This window comes from Pseudochaenichthys georgianus, chromosome 8 (genome assembly GCF_902827115.2).
Source record: "Pseudochaenichthys georgianus chromosome 8, fPseGeo1.2, whole genome shotgun sequence".
Taxonomy (NCBI): Eukaryota; Metazoa; Chordata; class Actinopteri; order Perciformes; family Channichthyidae; genus Pseudochaenichthys; species Pseudochaenichthys georgianus.
Window position 1 is genome coordinate 4470050 of NC_047510.2, and position 24084 is coordinate 4494133.

Here is a 24084-nt window from a genome sequence, read left to right on the forward strand (position 1 = left end):
CGGATCCGCCGATGACCTTTCTTAGTTCTGAGGGAAAAGGAATTGTGTCCTAGACACTATTCTCTGTTAGCTGTACAAAACTAGACTTTGCACTCCAATGGATTGTTTCTTCAAATAAGCACTTTATTACACAGTTCAACAAAGATATATCAATCCATACTATACCACAAAACGCCAGCGCCTTGGACTCCTTCTTGAGTTCCCACATCCTGCTTATATACTGTTCCTAGCGGAGCCCCCACCTTTGCTGCTCTCTTGTGGTTTAATCTGCCTTTGCTGACCCTAGCAACTCTTAGGTTAGCCTTCGGCGCGCTTTTGTTTACTTCCTTATTTGCTTTCACTCACAAGACTGCCCTTGTGAACTGTTGCGCCTGCTTGGTGGGTGATTTAGTGATGAGTTCTGCAACCTTTTGGCTTATCAGTTTGGACATAACAGGATGCCTCTGTTCTTAATCTGGTTGACCCCGCGTTTTGTACCACACAGTATTGACACCGTATATTTCCACTGAGGCTGCTCAGCAGTTGGACTTTAACACAGTACTGTACTTTTCCACTCAGACAGCTCAATGTCTTTTCCAGGCCCACTATTTCTTATATTCACTGCCACATTTGCCTTATTTTTATCCTTCAATCCCCCTTTTGCCCCATTCTAATGATTGGGGCAACAAACCAACGCTATTGTTTATGTACATTTATGTCAGCTGTTTTAGGCTTCTGTCTCTCTTTCCCACATTCTGCCATACGGTGGTACTGGTGGTCGGGAAAGTGTCCATTGCTGCCGCTTCTTCTTCGCCTTCTTCAATGTCTGGGTTGTTTTCTAAGGATAGCAAGGCGAGTTGTTGGCCCAGGGGAGTAGAAGGTGCTATGGCGGTACTAATTATTTTGTCCACCATTGAGCGGATACATGGGATGCAGCAGCACCCGCACAAGGTCAAAATTGCTGCAAACACGGCCATTGATACCAATACTGAGGTGACCAGGGTTTTGTATTTACCGAACACTGACATCCATTCGTCCCATTTACCGTTGATACCAGATTGATCTTTCATGCGGGAGTTGAGAGTTTTCAGACCGTCCAGTGCTATTTGTAGAGTGCCATCTGCAGCGGTGTTGTTGGGAATGAAGGTGCAGCATTGCTCTCCGAACATTGCACATACTCCGCCTCTTTCTGCTAGGAGCATGTCTAGGGCCATTCTGTTTTGATAGGCCATGAGTGATGTGGCTTTCAATTGCTCACTAACTGCCTTGAGTCCGGCATGTGTGAGGTTTCCTAGGCGTTGGACATTATAATGAACGTAATTGATGCGGTCTGCGTTTTTATTGATGACACACCAGGGGCAGATGACGGATGTGAAGCCGTCCGCTACTTGATCGGCTATTTTGTAGTCACTTGGTACGCCCCGTGGTACCCCTATTGCGTCTATGTACGTTGGATCTGGGTCAATCATGGCTTCGCGTTTGACTCTGTTCGTAGTATGATAGGGGTATTGTTCTGCCAGGTTTGTTATGTCCCCTACTTTTAATTCATTGGCACACATTGGTTCTACCGGGGCAGGAATTATGTGGAGCAGGGGTCTGGCTCCCATACAAACGAGGCAGTCATCGCCTGTGTCTAGCGCGGCTTGTTGTGCCATCAGTAACCAGTTGTTGCTGTTTGCTGAGCGTCCCGAGATTCCAGTTGCTACTTGGAACTCTTGATCAGTTGTCCACTCCTTAGTGGAGTGGATCACCACCCCCTTTTGGACGGATAATATGTCAGATTGTGGTCTTTTAATGCGACTGGACATGCATACGTATATAGAGAATTGGGGGCTTGGCGATGCCTTGGGCCATAGATAAAAGGATGCGCAAGGGGTTTCATCTTTCTTGGGTTGGGGTACCCCCGTTAAGTCTAACTGTACTATGAGGCCAGATGAGGATTTTGCTAGATGTACTCTTTGCCTTACTTTTTTCGCTGTTCCTGTTGACGATGAACTCCAATCCGCCCCTGTCTCTCCCACCAAGTCGGTCCACGCTCGACCATAGCTATATCTTTCATTGGGATCGCCTTTTCCGAACCAAAAGTCTAGCGTCATGTACCATTGGTATTTGTTTCCCCACGACCCTCCTTTTTGGTTGCGTTCGTTTGACAAACTGGTGTACGGGATGAGGGTAGTGGTGCTTGAGTCCGAGGGTAGGCAAAGTGTCAGCGAGATGTGTCTTAATGCATCTTTCTGGTTACATTGGGTGAAATTTGCCATATCTACTGTGCCGGCCACATTGCGGACGTGTCTAGTTAGGCTGTTTTTTGGAGGAAAAAAGGTATCTTGCGTAGTTTCATTTTGTGGGGAATTTGGATTATTACTTTGGTCAATGATTTGCCTCCCCCTTTCACCCACTATGATAATGATTATTCCAGCAATGATGAAAAAACAAAGTGTTAAGGCCAAGCAATAGAGGTGTTGGTTAGGTCCTGAGTTCTTCTTCATCTTCGTTTTTCTTGTAAAAGTTCTTTGGTGTATCAGTGTAGGTGAGTGTCTCTTGTGTGGTGTGTGTATGTGATGCGTGTGGTGTACCGCCTACTTTGGGGGAGCGGTCCCTTGTTGTGCCTCCTCGCCGGCTGTTATCTCCTGGGCTGCCGTTGGTTCTCCTGTTGTCTCCTCCTCCTCGGAAGTGGAGTCGATGTCCACACTTGGGGGTTGGGGGGCTTCGGTTGTTTGCCTGATGTTCAGTTGGCCTAGGTCCTGGATGGTGTCAGCGAGGGTACTGGTAGGTGCTGGTGCTTCCACACACCTGCTCCAGTGGTACCACGTGTCTCCTTTTCCGTCTACTCTGACTGCATGATCTGTTCGCTGGGTTACCTTGAGTGGTTCAGAGAACCTTGGAGCACACCACTTGGGTTTGATCGTCTTCAGGCGGACGTCTTCAGGCGGACGTATTCAGCGTCCCTGCTGCCCTCAGCTTCCTCTGTGTGTCCTTTGGCTCTGGCTGCTGTGGATTCGTCTGCGAACTCTGCAACGAGGCATTTTAGTTGTTTATAGTAGGCCTGGTGCCCCACTTTGTCATACAGTTCCTTTGAAACCGTGGCTCCCGCCCCTGGGCCTGGAAACTGGTGCCCATGAGTCATTTCATATGGAGTGAACCCAGTGGTCCTGCAAATGGAACTCCTGATAGCCAATAGGGCGAGAGGTAGTGCCTCCAACCATGTCATTCCTGTTTCTTCCATCGCCTTTGCTAGTTTCTGTTTTAGATTTAAGTTCATTCTCTCAACCTTTCCCTGTGATTGTGGATGATACACTGCTCCAAATCTGTGGGTTAGCCCAAGAGAGGCTTCCACCACCGCTAAATCGTGATTTTTTAAGTGGCTTCCATTGTCACTGCGAATCTTTTTGGGGAACCCGTGTCTTGGAATGTAGGTTTGTACCAGGAAGTTGATTACAGACTGGCTGTCTTCTTTTGCACAGGGGATGGCTTCTGGCCACCCTGTGTAGGTTATGTGTGGCTGTGTCAGAGACTTTTCTAACCTGGTCTGTCTTGCTGATGTCATGGTGAAGGCCGCTGAGTTGACTAGGGCTACAATGCTATGGCTTGTGAGCACTGTGAGTGGGTGTCTCATCACTATGTGTTGGATTTTCCTTAGTACTCTAGCCACTCCAGCTGCATGTCTGATGCATGGGGGTTCTTTTGCCTCTGCTGCATCTAGTGCTACGCTAGCATACAGCAACATTTTCTGCCTGGACTCTGATCCCCCTTTTTCTGGAAAAGTACGCCGTTTACGGTGTTTTCTTTTTCAGAAACATCCAAGAAGAAGGGTTGTTGATAGTCTGCTGATGACAGGGCGCAGACCGTTGACATGTCCTGTTTGCTAACCAAGAATATTAAACTTTAATCTTTTCAGCATTCCAGACCATCATTTAAACAAGCAGCCTCTTATCTAAACACTAAGCATTAAGGTTTCTACACCACCCCCTGGGAAACTATTGCACAATTATGCTGTAAAATCATTGCATCATTCCTCCAGAACCATCTGAGACAAGCATGTCTCAAGATTTGTCATAATGAGCACAGTCAGTGATGCAGCTGTAGTCAGTGGCAGGGTCCCCAAAAGCTAGGACCGGCCCTGGTCAGTGGGCTCCAAGGAAACTCTCCCCCAACGGGTTACAAAATAAAACGGCTGAGGTCAGGAATGCTGAAATATGTGAATGTTAAAACAAACTAATGATAGTAGTCTGCCTATTCTTTATTACTTCAGTTCTAAGTTAATAGGCAACACAAAGACACCCTCCTTAACCACTATACTAATCTTTATCTACTTGGTTAATTCTATTAATTTTCAAATTGTTTATCTAAGTTGTGTTACAAGCATGGTGATGTTGTAACAGAATACACAAATAACTGTATTCAATCCGCGCCGTATTTGAAAACTGTAATGAATTTAAATCAATGTTTAAGGACGTAATATAAGTTAAATATATTGTTAAGCTAATTACTGTTTTATTGTGAAGGCATCTCTGGTGAACAGCGGCCTGTGGCTTTTATTTTGAAAGGCCGTTCCGGAAATATACTCCGTAATATGAACAGTGAGTTTGACTTCTATAAACACGGAAAGTTACGATAACAATCGTTCTAATGCATTAAATAAAGTCATGAAAGAGACAAGGAGGGGAAAGGCGTGTGGAAGCAAGCAATGAACTGAAAATGCCACCAATGCTCTGTTTTAACGTGAACCACTTTTTACTTTCCCTTAACGTTACTGTCTGTAATATAATTGTTTTCCTTGAAATATAATTAAGTACAATCCTTAGTTAATGACAAATACCATGACATTCACAATGTAATGCAATGGTACCAATCAGTTCTCAAAACCCCTCATAAAACCACAAAGTGACGTAACTGTATCCTACAAAAACTATGCTAAAAACAGCAAATTATAGTTTCTTATTTATTTCAATATCTACTACTTCAGCTCCCACATTGATCTATTAATTGTCAATGTTATTCACTAGTTGTTTTAAATTCAATGCTCTTTCTTCATGCATTTAAGAAGAGAGAAAGAGAGAGAAAAAGAAGGAGGGGGGTGTGGGTACTCTCACAGACACCCCGGCTGGAACAGGCATTCCAGGAGGAGGGGGGCTTCCTTGAAACAAGAATGACTTCGTATCTATTTATCTGACTAGGTTAATATGTGTTCACTTGTATTTATTAATACACTGGACAAATCTTGTCGTTACTCTTAATGTCCTTATTCTTATTTATTTGAATGTCCGTGGAGCAACACAGAATATTGAAGAACAGAGGGCAGCTGACCACAAATGAGCTTCCCCTGTTATATAAACATTAATATATTCCTTCTGACTGACAAGCGTTCAAAAACCCTCTGCTTATCACTTAGGCTACTACTTTTTGTTTTATTCATAACCTAAAAATACAATTGTGATGAATAGCTTGCTCTTTTTCTGATTGAAACAAAGAGTACTCTTCTACAGAATCCGAAAGTGGGGGGAGATTCTTTCACAGACAAATACTGACACCCCGGCTCCGGCTGGAGCTCTCAGCCTTTTCAAGAGAAGGGGGGCTTCTTTCAACAACTAACAACAAACTATTGGTATACCAAAACATTTACCAACATAAAACAAGGTCTTTACGAATCAACAATGACAACCAACAGACAGAACAATCAACAAATAGATCAATACAACTCCTTTAAGTTCCCAGGGAAGGTTTCCCACAAACTATCAAACAATCAAACATTGTACACAGATATATTAGCTACTGATACGGCGACCAGTTTTACACCTTTCCTTAGATACTAGAGTCTCCCCTAGTTTTACACTGTACTATGGCTACTAGTTTTACTAGTTTGACACCTTCCCTTTAGATACTAGAGTCTCCCCTAGTTTTACACTGTACTATGGCTACTAGTTTTACTAGTTTGACACCTTCCCTTTAGATACTAGAGTCTCCCCTAGTTTTACACTGTACTATGGCTACTAGTTTTACTAGTTTGACACCTTCCCTTTAGATACTAGAGTCTCCCCTAGTTTTACACTGTACTATGGCTACTAGTTTTACTAGTTTGACACCTTCCCTTTAGATACTAGAGTCTCCCCTAGTTTTACACTGTACTATGGCTACTAGTTTTACTAGTTTGACACCTTCCCTTTAGATACTAGAGTCTCCCCTAGTTTTACACTGTACTATGGCTACTAGTTTTACTAGTTTGACACCTTCCCTTTAGATACTAGAGTCTCCCCTAGTTTTACACTGTACTATGGCTACTAGTTTTACTAGTTTGACACCTTCCCTTTGGACCGCGGCGGATCCTCATAAATTACGGGTTTCACCCGCTTCTCATCACAGATTTGTTTATACCCTTGTTGATCTATTTAGTGCACACAATTTTATTTACGTTTTATCTTTACTTTTTAGCTGAGACAATTATTTCTGCCATTTTCACACAATCCTAAAATGTAGTGGTATTTCAAACACATCTATTTGTTGGAACAGGCAGATGCTTACCTTGATTCTGAGTTACCCGGGTTTTTGATTGTGTGAGATGGTTTCTTGTAAAAGCCGTAAACTCAATGTGTTTTGGTGTCCTCTCAGAAGGTCATCGGTGTCCGGACTACCTGCTCTAGACCATCACGTAGGGGTCACCAAGCTGTTGGAGTCTACCGGACCCGGTCCGTCCTCCGCGCAGATCGTTTGGATATGGCCAGAGCGGGGTCGCCGTCCGGATCCGCCGATGACCTTTCTTAGTTCTGAGGGAAAAGGAATTGTGTCCTAGACACTATTCTCTGTTAGCTGTACAAAACTAGACTTTGCACTCCAATGGATTGTTTCTTCAAATAAGCACTTTATTACACAGTTCAACAAAGATATATCAATCCATACTATACCACAAAACGCCAGCGCCTTGGACTCCTTCTTGAGTTCCCACCGTGACAAGCTCGTCAGTGTGAGATCCCAGTTGAAGTGAGTCCAGAGTACTGAATACATCCTGCTTATATACTGTTCCTAGCGGAGCCCCCACCTTTGCTGCTCTCTTGTGGTTTAATCTGCCTTTGCTGACCCTAGCAACTCTTAGGTTAGCCTTCGGCGCGCTTTTGTTTACTTCCTTATTTGCTTTCACTCACAAGACTGCCCTTGTGAACTGTTGCGCCTGCTTGGTGGGTGATTTAGTGATGAGTTCTGCAACCTTTTGGCTTATCAGTTTGGACATAACAGGATGCCTCTGTTCTTAATCTGGTTGACCCCGCGTTTTGTACCACACAGTATTGACACCGTATATTTCCACTGAGGCTGCTCAGCAGTTGGACTTTAACACAGTACTGTACTTTTCCACTCAGACAGCTCAATGTCTTTTCCAGGCCCACTATTTCTTATATTCACTGCCACATTTGCCTTATTTTTATCCTTCAACAGGAACGGGAGGAGAGAGACAGGCCTGTAGTTTATAACATCTGACGGGTTGAGAGTGGGTTTCTTTAAGAGAGGGTTTACTCTCGCCTCCTTGAGACTGTTTGGAAAGTGACCAGAAGTTAGAGAAGTGTTGATGAAATGGGTGAGAAACGGTAGAATATCAGGAGCGATAGTCTGAAGGAGGTTTGAAGGGATAGAGTCCAGAGGACAGGTGGTAGGGCGGGCAGAGGTAATGAGGGTAAGAACCTCACTTGGAGAGAGAGGGGAAAAGGAGGTCAGTGTGTGGGTGGAAAGAGGGTCTGGTGACCCAGTGGTGAGTAAAGGTGAGTCAGAAAAAGAAGAGCGAATATCATCAACCTTTTTTTCAAATAATGTAATTGTTGAATGGTTTCTGCAGCTGAAAATAGGCTGAAGGAGTTAAATATCAGATGTAAGTAGTAGTGAATGAATTTGTATTAAGATGAGAAAAGAAAGTAAAAAGGCTTGGGAAAGCAGCAGAATATTTTAACTGTAAACCTTTGAACTAACTTGATGGTGAATTATCTGTCGCCATGGCAACAGCATTTGATGACATCCCATAATACGCTTAGATGTGTTGATGGCTGCATCGTTACCAAACCTGTGAAGTTTTGGGCCATTTCGAGCATTTTCACTGAAGTTATGAGAAATATATACAATATGCTGTAAACAGCATTCGCACTAATAATACATGTATGTATTATTTATCTGCATTAAGAATAGTTTATGGCTCCTATTGATATTTTCAATTCAAAGCTGAATTCACCCTTACTACTTAAAGAATGTGACATATACTATGTGTGTTTGTGTGTGTGTGTGTGTGTGTGTGTGTGTGTGTGTGTGTGTGTGTGTGTGTGTGTGTGTGTGTGTGTGTGTGTGTGTGTGTGTGTGTGTGTGTGTGTGTGTGTGTGTGTGTGTGTGTGTGTGTGTGTGTGTGTGTGTGTGTGTGTGGTTGGGGCGTGTTACCCTCTCTGAATAGGTCTTTTATTTTGAAGTTTCTCTGAGTTGTTCTTCAGTGCTCAGCCTTGTTCTTAGTCCTCAGTCATGTCGAACATAAGCGCCCCTAACAGCAGCCTGGTCCTCGTCCAGAAGGCCGTGAAGCAGCTTCGTCTGGAGGCCAGCATGCGTCGGATAAAGGTTTGTACACACAACTCAACACTTCCATAAATTGAAATCAGACTTTTCCTGTAACTTAGGTGGTGGTATAGTATATGTGATGACGAGGTCAAACAGCTGGAAAGAAAACGTCTCAAAAAGTCATGTTTTTTGTAGCCTACATATAGTTTTTAATGAAACTCATGACCCTCATCCTCACACTTTACTTGTAGGTCCATTATATGTGTCATAGTGCAGTGAGGGTGCAGCACAGTGACAGCTTTGTTCATTGTGCTGCTGTGTGACTGCTGTGATTGTTGGGGGGGGGCTTCTTATTTTAGCACCATAAGTCAGACTACTCTCCGAGTGTGACTGTGTTACAGCAGGCGGCCAGGGAAATACCCAGGATAAATTAAAAACTGAATTGGAAAAATGTACATTTGGAGGTGATTGAGGATGTTAAAGATCCTACAAATACCTGGGTGTTCGTCTGAACATATACTGGACTAGTCGGATCACTCTGCTACTCTGTACAAGAAGGAACAGAGCAGAATCCATCTGCTGAGGAGACTGAGGTCTGTTGGGGTGCAGGGGGCCCTCCTGCAGACCTTCTATGACTCTGTTGTGGCATCAGCCATCTTGTATGGTGTGGCCTGCTGGGGCAGCAGCATCTCGGCTGCTGACAGGAAGAGACTGAACAGACTGGTAAAGAAGGCCAGCCCTACTTGTATCTTTAATATGTTTATACATGCTTCTTAATAAATAGTAAACTATCTTTGGCTCTATACTTGCTGTAACAAATGTACATTTCCCCTCTGTGGGACGAAAAAAGGTATTCTGATTCTGATTCTGAATCCATCTCTGACATTCAGAAATGGCAGTTTTGAGTCACCTAAAACCTAAAAATGGACCCAAAATTCATCAAAACTAGTCCTCCGGGAGTACAAATATGGCAGTTTTCTGGTTAAAACTGCAATTACCCTGAAAATGTAATACATTTAGGGCCGGGACTTTAACGCGTTAATTAAGATTAATTAATTACACAAAAATTAACGCGTTAAAAAAATTAACGCGTTAAAAAAATTAACGCATTTTAATCGCACTTTAATCGCACTTATTTTTGCACAGCGGAACGTTTCTCACCGGATGAGTTTCAGGCGTACCGATTATACTGGAGCACCAACTAACGTTCATGACTTCAGCATGGGACTTCAAACAACAACAAACCACGGTGACCAATAGTCAAACATGAACGAACAAGCTGATGAGACCGCTTTGGTCGGCCCCGTGGATGGGACATTATGTTTTAAAAAACGGACGGGTGGAAGCGTCGATAAGAGCACGTTGTGTGCAAATTATGCAAAAAAGAATTTGCATATCACCGCAGCTCATCAAGCCTAAAGTATCACCTAAATGCAAAGCATGTAGCAGCTAGCGTGGACGTTAGCCCGACTCCGAGTGCAAGGAACCACACCCTGACCCAACCCACACTCAACCAGATGACTGGTTTCAGGGCCAGGATAAGTAAGTCCACGTCTGAGAGAATAACCAGCTCCCTGGCTCACTGCATTGCACTCGACTGTCGACCACTTGGAGTCAAATCCATGTGAAAATTGCTTCTCACTGTTCTCAGGTCAAATATGTATATTTGATTAAAAATGCGATTAATTTCGATTAATTAATTACAAAGCCTCTAATTAATTAGATTAATTTTTTTAATCGAGTCCCGGCTCTAAATTAATGAATTTAACATCCTCAATAACCCCCCAAACCGCTCAAACATGTTACAAATCGTCCAAGCCATTCAAAAAATATTGTTTGCATATGCTAATTAATGCAACTTGTGCTATTTGTGCAAATTGTCCAACATATGCAAGTTAGCATCCGGCAGTTTGTATGTGCTCAGGGTCGGCTCTAGAACAAATCGAATGGGGGGGCAATCATTTACCACGGGGGGGGCACACACTGCCGTCAACAACCAACACACAAACACCAACGCAACTTCAATTAAAAAAAACATGCTGTAAAGTCTATTGTCTTTCACACACATTGCAGGGGTGTAGTGCTATTTCATAGCGCACATGTATGACTTGTGCTGCATGCACGGTTGTGGCATGACCACCAACACAGAAACATATGGACAGAGTGTGCATAAAGTGTATAAAAAGTGTGCAAATGTATTTAGTATCCTAGGATATGAGGATATGGAGCAGAGTCCCCGACGGGTGACCCGCAAAAAAGGTGATTCGCGGGTGATTTTTTTCAAACGCTTTTTTCCGGGTTCGGTTCTGGGTAAAACAAAGATGATGCGGGTCGGGTCGCGGGTATTGCATAATAAATATATTAAAATAATAATAATTTTGTTTAATGTTTAAATCCTCAGACCTTTCCCCCGCGGGACCGTGCATAATCATAACCTCTGCAGCGCATCAATCTGCTGCTGTGCGCGCCACATTCGAAATGGCTGAGGTGAAGATCTCTAGCGGAGAATACAGCATTTTCAATAACACTTTTGGTTCCTAGATGGAGAAAATAACCAACATCCCACGCTTTTTGAGACAAATATGCAACTGCGTGTGTTAATAATTGCACGTTTGCACTGCTCATATAGGCTATGCGGGTTCGGTATTGCACGTCGCGGGTGCGGGTCTTGAAAATCAGACCCGTGCAGGACTCTGTATGGGGCGGGGGCAGGTGCGCCAGATTCATTTTAGAAGTGGGGGGGCCAAAAAAGTGCGTGTGTATGGCCCAATCCCAAACCACGCCCTACACACTCCCCCTCCGTGACGGAGTGAACTCCGTGGAGTGACACACGAGGCTCCCCCCTGTCAGATGGAGGGAGTAAACACAGCAGCAAGCTTTGGGACGGCCTCCCCTCTCTCCGGCAGAAACAGGAAATGCAGTAACTGTATATAACAACGGTTTCAAATCAGCATCTCTTAGACAAAAAGTTTAAATTAATAACTCAAATAGAACTCCAAACATCTTTAATTGTGTTACTGTTTTGTAAAGCTCTTTTAGTTTTAAACCTGATCTTTATAAGCTTCTTAGTTTTTGCAACAGTCTGTAAATATACACAACTTTATAATAAAATGCACACATTTACCTTTTTCTAGACTAAACACAGGTACGATCCTAAGTTAAAAACATATGAGGTTGTCATGAGGTTGTTAACATCGCAATTTATCAGTAGATGTTTGCTGGAAACCTGGAACTAGGCTTGTAAACAGCGTGTTTCCTGACGGACACACACAGCATTGAGACCTGGGGTTACGTACTGTAACCCAGCTTCTATGAGTATAGGCGCAGCCCTCTAAGGCTATCGCTATTGGGTAATCCCTCTGCACGTGTGCAGCACTGACAGACTTAATCCACGCCCACCTATGGGCCCCACCTATGTGCCCCACCTACGGACTCACTTCCGTATAAATAGGAAGTAGTCCCTACAATCTGCTCCCATACAAACAGCTTTTCTTCAGCTATTCGCGGAGTCAGTGGGGCCCGAACCTTAGAGGGCTGCGCCTATACTTATAGAAGCTGGGTTACAATACGTAACCCCAGTTCTATTTCGTATAAGGCTTCGCCCTCTAAGGCTATCGCTATTGGGTTAAGGGTGAAGCAGGATGTAGTCTACGCCCCACTGGTCCGTCCGTTACCAGAAGCACAGAAACACATACTCAATTAATAACCCATGTCCATTTCGCCATGCGTAAATGGAGCATCACATTCCCAGGGAATATAGCATTTAAAAAATGAACATTCTCCATCAGGGAATGAAGGTAGGCTAAATAGGCTACCTGTCGTTTATAAAAAGTAGAGACCAAAGTCCCACTTGTTAAAACGATCAAAGAGGGGGTAAAGGGCAGCTCTCTAAGTGCCGACAGGCAGGAGAGAGGGCACGCAGTTGAGTCCCCGACATTACTCACTCTGACAGGACACTCAGTACTGAGTGTGTCAGAGAGGAATGGGAAACATCCCTCAAAATAAAAACGAATAAAAGAACAGGGGGAAGACCAAGATGCAGCAGTGCAAATGTCTTCCACTGTCATTCCTCCGTGCAACGCCGTGGAGGAGGAAATTCCCCTGGTGCTGTGTGCTTTGATGTTCTCCGGGGGATCCACCCCAGAGGAGAGATACGCCTGTGACACAGCCTCACCCAGCCCGTGTGACAGGCGCTGTGCCGACAGAGGCTGCCCTACTGAGCGCTCTCTGTAATGCACAAACAGACGAGCTGCGTAAAGCAGCCGTGCGTGCAACATAGCATGACAGCGCGCGCACGGGACAGAGGAGATGAGATGTGGCTTCCTCCTCTGATGTGTGAGGAGGAGGAAAGAAACCCTCCAAGGTTATCCCTCTCGATCTAAAAGAGCTTGTGATCACCTTTGGCATAAAAGCCGGGTTCGGGCGCAAAACAGCTGAACTGCCATCTCCTTGGATCTGGAGACATGACGGCGCCACAGAGAGAGCAGACACATCACTCACCCTTTTAGCTGACGTCAGAGCCAGGAGCAGAGCTACTTTGGCTGACAAGAACTTCAGGGGAACCTGATCTAAAGTTTCAAATGGAGCTTTACTCAGTGCGCGTAACACTAAACCCATTGAGGCGCCAAAGCGCGTGACACATGTCTGAGTCTCTGTGCTCCCCGTAGAAAACGTTTTGTCAGATGGTGACTAAACACCGTGCTGACCCCAAACTTACGTGGCAAGATGAAATGGCAGCAGCATATGTTTTTACCGTGCTATAAGGCAAGGCAAGTTTATTTCAATAGCCCCTTTCAGCACTAGGCAATTCAAGGTGCTTTACAAAAATGAAAGACATTCAGACAAAGGTATTTAAAAACAGTAAAAAAAAAAAGAAATAGCTAATAAAATAAACATTAAAAGATAAAAGTTACAGTGCAGTCTAAGATATGAATAGTTCAATTATTTCGGTTCTTGATTTTTAATTTATTCTCAGAACCTCCCTTTGGAAATCCGAACACTAGCCCCCTACTCTGCTTTGCGTTCCATAACAAAGTCTTTAAGTGTTACCTGAACACCCCGTGTTACCAACACACTATTCTTCACCCGTCGGTGATGTGATTCTTGTTCCTCAGTACAAATCACCCAAAAACTGATCGTAAACCCTGGCTACGATGGATATCCCAAATATCCTACTTTCGAGCAGTCCCTCTCATAAATGTCATGGCGTTTCAGACGGTTTTCAACATGTTTTGCTCGCATGACATCCACAATCGGACCCTCAGGAGGGTGTACTAGCCCCCTACTCTGCTTTGCGTTCCATAACAAAGTCTTTAAGTGTTACCTGAACATCCCGTATTACCAAAACACTATTTTTCACCCGTCGGTGCTGTGATACTTGTTCCTCAGTACAACCAGTGGCGACTGGTCATTAGGGGCACAGCCCCACCTAGTGTCAGCAGAAAGTATTACAAATAATGATTACAAAAAAATGCAAATTTAAAATATATATATATTAAATATATTTTAAGATGATGTTTAATCATCTGATTCGTCTGTAAATTGCTGTTTTAGTCTGTGTTCTTCTAATTAGTGTCTACAGTGTGTGCCTATTGAGCTGTTTAGAGCCATGTGGGACAAAACCCGATCCTGCCCCTCCCTCTTACTGTCTAAGTGAACGGTGACTGCAAAAACTACACTGCGCATGCTCAGAATATTTTCCTATTTGATGTGTGTGGCAAAAAAATAATGACCATAGGGGCTCTGATTGGGGCATAGAGCTGCCATCCCCACCATACGTCATCTCACATAATTCAGAGCTGATTGGCTGTAAGTACGTGTGCCACGAAAAGTGTGGTGTGTGAAGAGGAGACGAGAGAGCTGCAGTGACGCGTCCTAAGACCCGGAAGTACGCTGCGCATGGCTTCCCTCGACAAAAAAACAATGAGATTTCTCCATAGGATTTTAGAAAATAGCTCCAAATAAGATCTGTGGGAAACAAACCTGTTAAATGCACGTTTTGTTCAGCCGGATAATATCCACATGTCTACCCTACTTTTATAATTTTCGAATCATAAATCTATTGATTAGATTAGATTTATGATAGACTTTTGAAACTACAAGAACATAAGGAGGACTTTTACAAAAAAGAGATTTTTGTCCAGAAGGATAGGCAAAAGGACTTAATATTCAAGTCAAGGTAAGACTGCAATTTTATTGAAAATGGGATCTTACTAAGAGAGAACAATTCAATATTTAAATGATAAAATTACATTTTGTGGGTATCCTTTTGTTGAACTGTCTGTTTAAAATTAATTGAAGCATCAGACAAAAAAAGCTTTTGAAAATAATATTATATTTTGATTTATATAAATATATAATATAATATTTGTAAACCTGAAGAGTCAGTGCCTCACCAGCCATGAACCTCACTGCAGAAGCTTATAGACATCTAAGTTGTTTGTGCCCCACCACTTTTGTACATATAAAAACGCCACAGAGTACAACTCACCTAAAAACTGATCGTAAACCCTGGCTACGATGGATATCCCAAATATCCTACTTTCGAGCAGTCCCTCTCATAAATGTCATGGAGAAATTAATTACGTTTAAATTTAAAACATTAAAAGAAAAAATACATGGATAAAAGTTACAGTGCAGTCTAAGATATGAATAGTTAAATTAAAAGCAGCTCTGGGGACAGAAAGCTGACCAGTCCCAGAAGATCTGAGAGATCTGGATGGTTCATAATTTAGCAGGAGGTCAGAAATGTAATTTGGGCCTAAACCATTCAATGCTTTATAAACCAGCAGCAGTATTTTTAAATCTATTCTTTGACACACAGGAAGCCAGTGTAAAGACTTCAGAACAGGAGTGATGTGATCCACTTTCTTAGTGTTAGTGAGGACTCGAGCAGCGGCGTTCTGAATCAGCTGCAGCTTTCTAATAGATTTTTTAGTGAGACCTGTGAAGACACCATTGCAGTAGTCGAGTCTACTGAAGATAAAAGCATGGACAAGTTTTTCCAAATCCTGCTGTGACATTAGTCTTTTAATCCTAGATATATTCTTTAGGTGATAGTAGGCTGATTTAGTAACTGTTTTAATGTGACTGTTGAAACTCAGGTCAGAGTCCATGACTACACCTAGATTTATGGCTTTATCTGTTGGTTTGAACATTGCAGACTGAAGCTCAGCGCTAACTTTTATACGTTCTGCCTTGGCTCCAAAAACCATTACCTCAGTTTTATCTTTGTTTAATTGGAGAAAGTTCTGACACATCCAGTCATTAATTTGTTCAATGCACTTACTCAGTGTTTGAATTGGAGCATAGTCTCCTGGTGAAATTGTTACGTAGATTTGTGTGTCATCTGCATAGCTATGGTAACTTATTTTGTTGTTTTTCATTATCTGAGCCAGTGGTAGCATGTAGACGTTAAAGAGAAGAGGCCCCAAGATGGAGCCTTGAGGTACCCCACATGTCATATTTGTCAACTCAGATGTGTATTTACCTATAGAAACAAAGTTGTTTCTGTCCTTTAGGTAGGATTCAAACCAATTTAGAACTGTTTCCGAAAGTCCCACCCAGTTTTCTAGTCGGTCGAGTAATATGCTGTGGTCAACAGTGTCAAACGCAGCACTGAGATCTAATAATACTAACACTGAAGTTCTGCCACTGTCTGTGTTTAAGTGGATGTCATTAAAGACCTTTACAAGAGCAGTCTTAGTGCTGTGGTTTGGACGAAAGCCTGACTGGAACACATCGAAACAGTTATTTAAATGCAAGAAATTACTCAACTGTTGAAAAACAACTTTTTCAATGATCTTACCTAGAAATGGGAGGTTTGATATGGGCCTGTAATTGTTCATTACTGAAGCATCTAGATTATTCTTTTTAAGAGCGGTTTAATGACTGCAGTTTTCAGGGCCTGTGGAAAAATACCTGAGTGAAGAGATTTGTTTACTATATGAAGTAGATCTGAGGCCATGCAGGGCAAAACATCTTTGAAAAATCCTGTTGGAATAATATCAAGGCAGCAGGAGGAGGATTTCAGAAGTTGTATAATGTCCTCTAGGTTTTTATCATTAATCTGATGGAATTGTGTCATGGTGCTTGAATTGTTATTAGGTGGACATAGGGACAACACATTTGCTGTTCCCGACGCCCTGGTGGATAGAAATTCAGAGGCTACTGACACTGGGGGGTTAGTTAGTCTGTCGACGGTAGCAAACAAGGCACGTGCGTTGTTTTTGTTTTTGGTAATGATGTCAGAGAAGAACGATTGTCGTGCGTTTTTCAATTCCAAATTATAAAGGCCAAGTCTCTCTTTATAGATTTCAAAGTGAACCTGGAGATTTGTTTTTCGCCACCTGCGTTCAGCTTTTCGACATTCTCTTTTTTCTGTTTTCACGGTCATGGCCTTTCTCCATGGAGATATTTTCTTGCCAGACACTTCCTTTACCTTAGTTGGAGCAATGGCATCTATAACATTTTTAATTTTTGAATTAAAATGATCTACTAGCTCATTTACTGAGATGTTAGCAGGGGCAAGTGTGGAAGAAAAATTCTGAGTAAACATTTCCCTAGTATTTTCAGTTAAATATCGCTTTGTGGTTACCTCTTTTTGAACATTTTTGTGAACAGAAATAGAGCTCTCAAAGAAAACACAGGAATGATCAGAGAGTGCAACATCAGTCACCACAACCTTAGAGATATTCAGACCCTTTGAGATAATTAAGTCCAGAGTGTGCCCCTTATTGTGCGTGGGCTCCGTCACATGCTGAGTCAGTCCATAGCTATCAAGAACACAAAACAGTTCTTTAGCCCCTCTGTCCTGGGGGTTGTCAACATGGATGTTAAAATCACCAACAATGACTAGACGGTCAAAGTCAATACACACTATAGACAGCAGTTCAGTAAAGTCATCAAAAAGCTTGCACAGTATTTGGATGGTCTATAGATATTTAGGAACAGAGCTCGAGAGGAGCATTTCAGCTGAAGGGCCACATATTCAAAAGAATCAAAGTTTCCATACGATGTCTTCCTGCATTGAAGGGAATCATTGAACAGAATAGCAACTCCACCCCCTTTCTTATGCATTCTTTCCTGACTCATAAAACTAAATAAGACAAATATTATAAGAGAAACATTCGTTAGCCTACAAGCTAGTAAGCTGGCTTTTTTAGGTTTTCCCTGGCAAGTTAAAATATAGCTTAATGGGACTCTGATACGTTGTCTCATTGAAAGTTAACCAACATTCATGAACAATTACTTTTGTTTAGTTTATTTACTTATTTGGTTATAAGGGCAACAGTGGTCTTTTGGAACCTGAAACAATTTTTTATAGTCAACTTTTTGTGGCAATATATAGAATGAATAATATAGAAATAGATAAAAAATGGAGGCACACATGTAGTTTTGACCATTAACTGTGTGGTATTGTTACGTCAATGCCTATTTGTATGGACCTCTATCAGGGAATCCATTCATTCTGTATCATTGTGTTGAGCCAGGTAGCATCCCCAGAGGAGGAGAGTGTCAGCGAGAGTGAGGAGAGCAAAGAGCAGGAGGACATAGATTACTTTGCCCGCCCGAGCCATCTATGTTACAGATGTTTTTAGAACAGCACCCACAACAACATACCAGAAATACAGTTGTGCAGAAGGTATTCACCTGTAAAGATGGCACCAGCAGAAAGTGGCTTACATATAGAGAACCGCAGTGACGCGTCCTAAAACCCGGAAGTAAGTTAGCATTTTTAGCACTTCCGGTTCCTTCGTCAAAAAGCAATGCATTTTCTCCATAGGGTTTTGGAAAATAGCTCGAAATAAGGTCTGTGGTTGACACAAATTTAAGAGATAAATCACGTTTTGTTCTACGACATTAAATACATCAGCAGTGACCCCACTGGTGATTTTTGAAGAGTTTACGTGTCTGAAAAACGATGGTTGTTACCGAGTGGCTGAATAGGACTACAGAAATTGTCGAGACCGTTCTACGTCATTACGCCGAACACGTAAACACTCCCGCTAAGTTTGATTTCCCCTGTGTTCTGCTTGAAAGCAAGTACCTGCCTATCTTTAGTATCTGTAGTATCTTTAATATCTGTATATCTATATCTGACTATTGGAATCTGTATTTTTGAAATTGTCATTTTTAACACCGTAGTTTTAGAAATTATAGAACAATAATTACCAGTGTTTTCCAATTTTACTCGGCAGTTAGTTTCGTTGGCTAACGTTAGCTAAAGCTAGCGCTACTAGTTAGCTACGCAATGGTTTGTTGCTTTGCTCCGGGTTGCAGCCACAGGTCTTCGCATGAAACGTGCTCGTTCTATCGTTTCCCGGCCAATGTTTTCCAAAGGAGAGTCCGGATTCGTGCCATGAGGTAAGCTGACGTTACATTTTTGTCCATGTCACGGTGAAATTTAAATGATGGGGAGTGACTGTTTCGCCGTTTTAGAGATGGCACTGCTGAAAAGACGAGAAGGTCCTCGCTGCGGAACGCGGAATGGGGCGGGGTCGGATAAAAGGCGGGGTTGGATGTCAGACCCCGCCCAGAGAAGAGTTACGACATCTCCGTTCACTCCAATGGACCAGTTTTTTACAGCAAGGGCGGATCGTGGATCTGCGGCTGGCAGCGCAGTAGAGTTGTAGCATAGACCGTTCGTGATGGACTTTTAAAGGTAAGAAGACGTTTAAAGATTTATATTGCGGATATTATCAGAACATCTGAATCAAATTAACTACACATGTGTATTAAAGGATGTTAGTGGATTATCCCTTCAATCAGTATATTTAACGTTTACAGATAACAGATTAGGCTAGAATGCCGGATAAAGTTAGCAACACACGTTAACCACGAACAGCCTATTAATCCGTTCTCCTCATGTTATTTCCTCCAACGTTGTGGAATTAGAGAAAAGGGGCTTCTTAACGTGCTTTTATAAACGATCTTAAGTTGGCGTGACGTTGAAGTCGTGCGACCCTACTGCTGTACTAGCTTGTAGTTCGTTTATAGCATAACGTTAGCATTTTGCTTCTGGTGACTAGATTTATGATTCAAAATTATAAAAGTAGTGTTGACATGTGGAGATTATCCGGCTGAACAAAACGTGATCCCTCTCTTAAATGTGTGTCAACCACAGACCTTATTTCGAGCTATTTTCCAAAATCCTATGGAGAAATTGCATTGCGTTTTTGACGAAGGAACCGGAAGAAGTTTACTTCCGGGTTTTAGGACGCGTCACTGCGGTTCTCTATTGCAAGGGACGTCATATGTTGTTTTGTTTTGTATGTCTGGCATTTGGGAAGAGGACTGACACTGGCACATTTATAACTGGAATGTCAGATTGGAGGCACGCACACCAGCGTACAGAGGAGCACAAAAAGAGCATTACACATTCAACCTGTGCTGAAGCTTTTTTCTTACGGTGCTCTAAAGCAGACATCGAAAGCATGTTTGCTGGCAGTCAGATGTCTGCTCATAGGGAACAAGTCCGAAAGAGACGTCAGGTTTTGGAGTGTGTGGTGGATGTGGTGAAAGTGCAGGCAGGTGGAGAATGAGGGAGCATATATGCTAGCTGACAACACAGTGGACCACGGTAACTTTTTGGAGCTCATCCTTTTATTCGGAAAGTATGATGTCTGCTTAAAAGAGCATCTGGGGAAGGGACGTAGGAGCAGCGACATGTGAGGACGCAGTTTTCTGAGCTCTGCTTGGAAGGAACATTTCAAAAGTTATTTTCGCCTCTTTTTTCGCTCTCGTGGGGCAAATGTGTCTCTAAAGTGTTCAGCTATCTAAAAGTGACCGTGTTTTGATTTGGTTGTACATAACACTCTCAAAAAATGCTGAGGACCCAAAGATCGAAACCAGGCCCAAACGCTGCGGACTCGCCTGAGGAAGACGAGGCCGGGTCGGCGGAGCCGCTGTCGGATACACAGGCAATCATGGCCGCCCTAAAGCGGACTGAGCAGTGTGTGCTAACTAAGATTGACTCAACAGTGACGGCGGCTGCAGGTGAATTGCACACCAAAATAGACAATCTGTCGAGGGACTTAAGATCAGAAATCTTCAATGTGCGCACAGAGTTTACTAAGGTTGTTGAAGATGTTAGGAAGGAGAACGCAACTTTCGTAACGCGCATTGAAGGCCTTGAGGAGGGGGCTAATTGCTATGCTAACCGGGTAGTGGAACTCGAGGCTAAAGTTACTACGCTGTCCTCACAAGTAAACAAGTTGGTGGACAAAACCGAAGATCTAGAGTCTCGACAACGGAGAGATAATTGTCGACTAGTCGGTGTGGCGGAAGGGACTGGGAATATTCGGCCAGAGAAAGCCATAGCTCAACTACTGCAGGATGCTCTGAGCCTGGACTACACACCGACGCTTGACCGTGCACATAGGGGCTTGCAGCCGAAACCAGCTGATGGGGATGCCCCGAGGCCGATCATCATTAAATTCCACTACTTTCAGGAGAAAGCAGATATTATACGGAAAGCCATGGGAGCGGGTCCCATCTTCCACAACGGCAAGCGTTTCTACATATACCTGGACTACACGCTCTCGGTGAGGAAATGGAGGGCAGCATTTACTGAGGTCCGGGGGCTGCTGCGCAGATGCCCTGGTGTGAAGTATGGACTTGTGTATCCAGCCACACTTAAAATCACAACCTCAGCTGGAGAGCAAAAGTCATTTGAAGACCCAACCAAGGCAAAGCACTACATTGAGACGGATTTGCACCCGCGGGACCCGGAGGGAGAGTGATAATCAATATTGGGGCCATGACAGGTACTGTTGGAGCTGCAGGATAATGTCACAGCCTGCGTCACAATGACTACATTTGTTACTGTTAATTACACTACAGTTGGTTGCGCTTTATGTATGGACTATGGACAATGAGTCAGGGAAATTACAACAATGCAGATTTTCTTAAGTTATAGCTGTTTATATCTCCCAACTGTAGGTGTTTAAGGCTGTTTTAAGTTACGACCACATAAGTGCAGCAATGTCGGTGCTATGTGAAAGGCCATGTTTCATTTAAATTCATATTGTTCTGACCTTGCACAGTTCAGTCGAGTGTTTAGGTTAGTCTTGACGTGTTATATGCCTAAGAGTAGGACGAGTGTTTGTAGGGCAGTCTCAGGCATTAAGAAGACCAGCCCGGGGATCCAGGATGGTAAGAGTTTATTTTTTGTTACTTTCTTAACTCTTGTCTGTTTTATGGTACTTTTTTGTTTTTCTATTGTTCCATGTCTTAACCCAAGATTGCACATGTGTGTTCAGATTTTGTCAACTTTCAAGTCCAGACCATGTATCCAGTGGCAGAGTTATGGCTCCTGATGCTGTAGATAAACAACAAGGTGCACTCTCTTTCATCAGCTGGAATGTCAAAGGCCTAAATAATATGGTTAAACAGAGTAAAATACTTGCCCATTTAAAATCATTGAAGCCTGATGTGATGTTTCTGCAGGAAACACATCTGAATATTAACTCCCAAAAGAGACTAAGATGCAGTTGGATTGGACAAGTGTATCACTCGCGTTTCGATTACAAAACCAGGGGCACAGCAATTTTAATTAGAAAAGGGATACCTTTTGAACTCTCTGAAATAATATCTGATCCCAATGGTAGACAGGGTTGGGTTGTAACGGAATACATGTAACGGCGTTACGTAATCAGAATACAAAAATCAAGTAACTGTATTCAGCTCGCGTTACATTTTAAAAACGAGTAATCTGATTACAGTTACTTTCGTAAACCTGAAGTGAATACATTTTGGATTACTTATTGGAATTATTGGTGGAAAGATTTCCTCTCAACATTTAATATTCATTGCTAAAGGTACAGCCGAATCATCACAGCGCACAAAACCTATTACCGCCGCAGATGGGCCAAAAAAGCATTTGAAAAAAAATCGCGGGTCCGCTCAGTGGAACAATAACAACGAAACATGGAGGAAGTCTGCGTTTAAATCGCGTGTGTGTGTATATATATATATAGGTGTGTGTGGTTAAAACACATCAGCCTGCAGTCGCTCTTTAGCCTTACTAATGATTATTTCTGAAGGTATACAGTGAAGGCGGTGCGTGAAAGGCGGTGCGTGAAAGGCGGTGCGTGAAAGGCGGTGCGTGAAAGGCACTGCGCGGCGCGCTCGTCTTCTCAGAGGCTGAGTTAACCCTCCCGCTGCCTCCTGGCGCTGCAGAGATGTCATGAAGTGAAGGAGGTGTTCCTTCTATAAAACAGCTGCGGGCAGCAGATACTGTGAGTGTCACGGACATTAATTCATAGATCAAGGCAGACTGGTGCACACACTCTCCTGTTTTGCCGATCCGGTGCTTAAACAAATATAGCTTTACACCCCTGGCCAAAATGTCCTTAAAATGAAGTCCGAGTTCGACATTTTAATTCATGTCCTGCCAACACTGGCAGGACAGAAGGCGACACGCCCTTTCTAAGCCGTGTCCCTCACTCCTCACATCCCAAGCTGCATCCCCAAAACGTGTATTATGTTGTTGCATCGTTTCAGATGTGATGTTTCAGTTGTGCTCTTGATACACCATTACAACAGTAAAAACACGTTCAGTTTCCTTTTGCTTTTTGTGTCTCCTGTACACCAAAACATACCCAGTTTGGAAAGTAATCCAAAAGTAATCTAAAAGTAATCTGATTACGTTACTTTTTTAAGACACGTAACTGTAACTGTATTCGGATTACTCTCAGAGCCATGTAATCAGTAATCAGTAACTGATTACATTTACAAAGTAACCCTCCCAACCCTGATGGTAGATATATTGTTGCAGTTGGCAGGTTGTTTAATACTCCTTTAATATTGGCTAACATCTATGGACCGAATTGGGATGACTCAAAGTTTTTCATAAACTTCTTCTCAGCCCTCCCTGACCTCAATACCTATAAATTGGTATTGGGTGGTGATTTTAACTGCGTTCTCCATGCCCGCCTTGACAGATCCAACCCTAGACCTGGTAGTACCCTGTCAACATCTGCGATAGCTATAAACTCCTTCCTGCGCTCCTGTGGCCTATCCGACCCGTGGCGGGCAAAACATCCCAATTTTCGTTTTTCTCCCCTGTCCACCATAGCTATTCCAGGATTGATTATTTCATTGTAGATGACCAATTACTTCCCTTAATCCCCAGGAGCCAGTACCACAGCATTGTGTTATCAGACCATGGTCCAGTACAAATGGATATGATGTTTCCTGGTAATATAGCACCCCAACGCACCTGGCGTCTAGACCCCCATTTGCTTTCATATGAACACTTTAAAACTTACCTCAGTGGCCAGATTGACTTTTTTCTAGAAATTAATGACACTAGGGATATTTCGAGGAGTGTTCTATGGGAATCCCTAAAAGCTTACATCAGGGGACAGGCTATTTCATACACTGCACATAAAAATAAAGAGCGATCTAAGAAACTTAAAGAACTGACACACAGCATTGCAGATGTTGATAGACGGTATGCTCTCTTGCCCACGGCAGATCTTTTTAAAGAAAAAGTACTGCTTCAATCTGAATTTAACACACTTTCGACGTGGAGAGCTGAAAAAACATGAGGACATGAACATGGGGACAGAGCAGGGAGACTCC

The 24084-nt window shown here is 42.9% G+C and overlaps 1 protein-coding gene across 1 annotated transcript in view; it reads left to right on the top strand.

Moving 5' to 3' along the window:
- Window positions 1-8463: 8463 nt before the first annotated feature.
- LOC117451479 (guanine nucleotide-binding protein G(I)/G(S)/G(O) subunit gamma-5) overlaps window positions 8464-24084 on the top strand; it is a 37709-nt gene continuing 22088 nt past the window's right edge. Inside the window, exon 1 of the mRNA XM_034089803.2 lies at window positions 8464-8556. Coding sequence (XP_033945694.1) covers window positions 8464-8556 — 93 coding nt within the window. The remainder of the gene's footprint in view (window positions 8557-24084) is intronic.